This window comes from Telopea speciosissima, chromosome 8, assembly GCF_018873765.1.
Source record: "Telopea speciosissima isolate NSW1024214 ecotype Mountain lineage chromosome 8, Tspe_v1, whole genome shotgun sequence".
Taxonomy (NCBI): Eukaryota; Viridiplantae; Streptophyta; class Magnoliopsida; order Proteales; family Proteaceae; genus Telopea; species Telopea speciosissima.
Genome location: NC_057923.1, coordinates 3,303,392 through 3,307,403, shown reverse-complemented (window position 1 = coordinate 3,307,403; position 4,012 = coordinate 3,303,392). Strand labels below are relative to the sequence as shown.

General features: G+C 40.4%; 1 protein-coding gene across 1 annotated transcript; it reads right to left on the bottom strand.

The window, feature by feature from the left end:
- Positions 1–2,443: 2,443 nt before the first annotated feature.
- On the bottom strand, positions 2,444–3,242 carry LOC122638356. The gene is made up of 2 exons (XM_043831278.1): positions 3,003–3,242; positions 2,444–2,916 (listed from the first exon to the last, which is right to left on the bottom strand). The coding sequence occupies exons 1-2, from the start codon at positions 3,160–3,162 to the stop codon at positions 2,579–2,581; spliced, it is 498 nt and encodes a 165-aa protein (XP_043687213.1). The 5' UTR covers positions 3,163–3,242; the 3' UTR covers positions 2,444–2,578.
- Between the last annotated feature and the right edge of the window lie 770 nt (positions 3,243–4,012).

Here is a 4,012-nt window from a genome sequence, read left to right as displayed (position 1 = left end):
AGGGTCCGATTACAATCCTTTTTTGAAAGGGTTGGGTTTGAAGCAAGTTGTGAGAAACTATCTAATAAATCCTTGAACTCCCTTTTCTTCTTCTAATAGTTGTCCTTTGTGCCCTTCCCTCAATCTCTTAAGACTCTTGTTTCACTCCCATATCCAAAACACGCCAAACCATGTGTTAGAAGAAATCTTAGGTAATCAAAGTTATTTCTCCCTGGCCCTGTGTATTGTAAGTAGTGAGTGAGGAATATTTAAGAGAAAGAGAGAGGCAATTTGAAGGAGGAACAACAGCGAGAACCGATGCCAATCAAGCAGCTTGACGGCATACTCTGTCAAGAGAAGAATGAAATGGGCCACAGTTCTTCTATTATGCTCTTGTGAATCCACCTTGTAAGGCGAGAATTATCTTGTTATCTAAGTCCCAAGAAGGTTTTTTTTTCTACCTGTAAACTTGTTTTCTATTGAACATGAAAATTGTTCTCTAAAACCAATTCTAGAACATTTGGTCCCCTTAGTTTTCTGGTTTCCACTAGGTCCACGCTCACATAGTCATGTTATTATATCAATAATATACCTCTTCAATGCCCACATTTTAACATGAAAGTAAGTATTATTATTCAGGTCTCATGACATCATTATTCTAAAATTCAATAGCTGGTTTGAGGTGCCAATGGTGAGTATCTCCACAGTCAAATGAATCCGATCAGAGTTATAATGAACACAATGGCCAATGGGGTCTGTGGATTCATTCCCAGCTTGCTTACTGAATTCATTCTGGCTTCCAAAAGGATTACATTGGAGCTGATGGTTAAGATCATCAGTTTGAGCCCATGAATCTGAGGTCAGACCCATCAAATTGTGAATCAAATTCACCTGTTCTGCATCCTATCTCTTGTAGTCCTGATACACTATTGTGAGGTTGATTATTACTGGCATCAAAAAATCATTAAAATTTGAGGGTTGCTACCATGGATATGGAGACCTTTTCCCAGTCAAGGCTGGCAGTGCTGTTGCCACCCATGGGCTCCCTGACTTCCCCAGGGTTCCCAAAGGTGCCACCTCTTAGACCCTTACATCTCCCTTCCACGATATCTCAACTGTGGATAAGATCACTGGAGAGCTCATTCAGGGGGATTTTTTATGCTGGAAAGAGAGCTGGACACCAGCTTTGTGGCCATTTTATTAGTTGATGTTTGGTTTTGTCCTCATAGAAGGGTCTATTTACAGTTTTGGGATGTAAACAAGTGGACACCGTTTCCTTAACAGCTAGCTTTTAAGGGTGAGTTCTACTCGAATCCCAACAAGTAGTATTAAAACCCGTGCATGGCAATTCCAGTATACCTCCTAGGATGGAGACAATATTCGAAGAAGATCCCAGTCCCCACATTTGCTCCCATGTGGAGGGAATGATCCTTGGGCTCCACGTCACATCGAAAACAAAATACTTACAAGGACTTGGGTAACCTCTCCTTAACAACTAGCTTTTAAGGATGAATTCTACCTGAATCCGAACAAGGGAATTTTGGTGGTAGGTGCGTATGTCGCTCGTTCACAGTTTGAAGCATATACTAAGGAAGACACCCAGCATCTGGCATCCGACGGGTTCCACCAGCTTCAGATGTTTGTCTCTTTGCGTTTTCATTTTTAATACCCTTGTAAGCGTTAGCTAGTGTAAAAGCTTTGCTGCAATTTTATTTCCCTTTTCATTAGTGGTGGTGGTTGCTAGTAGTGGCAATTTGTGATAAGATTTCCAATTCATAGGGCTATGAAAACCAAGTGTAAGTCTCTGCTTCAGATTTTGTTTAGCAATGGCAATTAATTGATTATATCAAGGACTATTATACAAAAGAGCATGGACACAAGATTCAGATTCTACTGTGAACAAAGTTAAGTTAATTTCATACTGGGTTCACCTTCCATCTGGGTTTTCAAGATTTGACACATTTCTAACATCTTCATGTAATTAAGAATAGATTTGGTATATTTTTAAGAGATTATCAAGTAACTCTGTTCTCTCCAAAGAAGAAGGCAATGTCTTTGCTGTAAGATGCAGGGTAACTGTTAAAAGGAATGACTTACTGAATTGAATATAAAAGACTGATTCATCCACCATGACTGTAATCAACACTTTTTCAAAACTAATGTGAACATAAATCATCTAGCTTACATAGGTATACTGGGAGTGATGTGTGTGTGTGTGTGTAAGAGAGAGAGAGAGAGAGAGAGAGATGCTCTCATGGTTGTTGGTGATGACGGTACTTAGAGGGATTTGGAGGAGCAGAAGCCAGAAGGTATCCAAGAACTTGGGCCTTGTGGATTAAATGTCTGTGGAAGAGAAGTAGGGCTAAAAGCAATCCAGGTTACTGGGACTCCTAAATTAAAGGTGATTGGGGGAAGAGATAACCAAAAATTGAAATAGCATTGAAGGAGAGGAAAAGATGAATAAGGCAGAGAGGGAGGTAGAGGCAGGGCTGGAAAAAGTGGAAATCTATGGAAAGGAGGCAAAGGAAAACCAAATGGTACCAAGTAAGGCATATGAAAAACCTTTTTTGTTTTTTTAAGGATATTGGAGGTCTTCTCTCTAGTTTCCACACAACACTTTATTTCTCATGGGTGGTTTGTAGTTCAAGACACCCAAACTGTAAATACAGAGATTGACCTGTTTTGACTTGATTACCATCTCTTGTGCTGTGGTCTTCAACCCAGGAACATTGCAGGAAGAAGTTGAGCTGCCAATCAAGCTTGCTTTACAAAATGTCTGAATTGTAGAACTTTCTGCACACTGAAACCCATCAACAGAGGCGATCTCCAACTTGTAAACACCAAATCTATCTGTTGTTCTGTTAACTGAGAAGGAGAGCCGCTCTGTGGTTGTTGGTGAGTTTGCATTCAATTCGCAGTCCACATGAACTTTCACACCTGTTACAGATAATTCTGAACATTGAAAAGAATATCTGGGAGGATCTGCAGAGAAGCTATGCTTGGGGTCCTTGAACGTTAATTACCTGGTAAGAAGTAACTGTGTCTAGAGAAAGTATTGTTGGAGCAGGTATCACAATAAACAACACCCATAACAACAATCGTAGCTGATGACTTGGTGGTTCCATGAGAAAGTGAGGCCATGAACAAAGTAGTAGCAACAAAAACAAGAAGCCTAGCATCCATTGCAGCTAATTAAACTGGGAGAAGGGGGGGGGGGGGGGGGATTTGATTTGATTCTTTAGAGGCCACAAGCTGAGATGGGTTTTAAAGCATTGCTATATAGTTGCAGAATTTGGTATTATTTTCATTATTTTGGAATGAACCCGTGACTGGTTGGTGTAGAAAGAGCCATGAAACAGTTGAGAAGCAAGCTCTTATCCCTTCCACTAGAAACAAAGACATGTGAGTGGTCCTTTTGGCAGATTGTAGAGCTACAGGCATGCAGTGTGTGTGTGGGTGTTGTGGATGGTTAGCTGTTACTGGCAGATTCACGGGTGGAGGTGTTTGTTTTGGAGGCGAAGGGAGTTCCAAGATAGCAATGGAAGCTAAGGTAATAATTCGAACTGATGATGGAAAGGAAGACTCAGAATTGTTTCCCTGTGCGGGAGCTTTTAACTCTTGTCTTTGGCAGCTCTTACCATTTGAAAACACGGTTGCCTCAATAATACTGCTTGACATCTTTGTAATTACATAAATGCCCTTTTCTGCCATTTGACACGATCGTAAATACTTATGAGCTTCACTCGCGATTGATCCAATCACTGGACTTTCACTTTCTTGTGTCTCCTTCTCTGACGTGCCGCTAAACCCTAGAGAATGTTCTTAAGACCCTTCTAAAAAATAGAATGTTCTTAAAGAACCAGTAAAACATGGTCCTGTCACTCTGTCACCTGTGCTAGTAAGACGATTTCTCTTGGTCTTGTGCCAAAGAGGAACCACAGTCGAGACTTCAGAATCTAGACTATGGAAGAATTTTTCATTTGAACTTTTCAATTACTGCTTTTTATTTTTATTTTTTTTGGGTCACGAGATT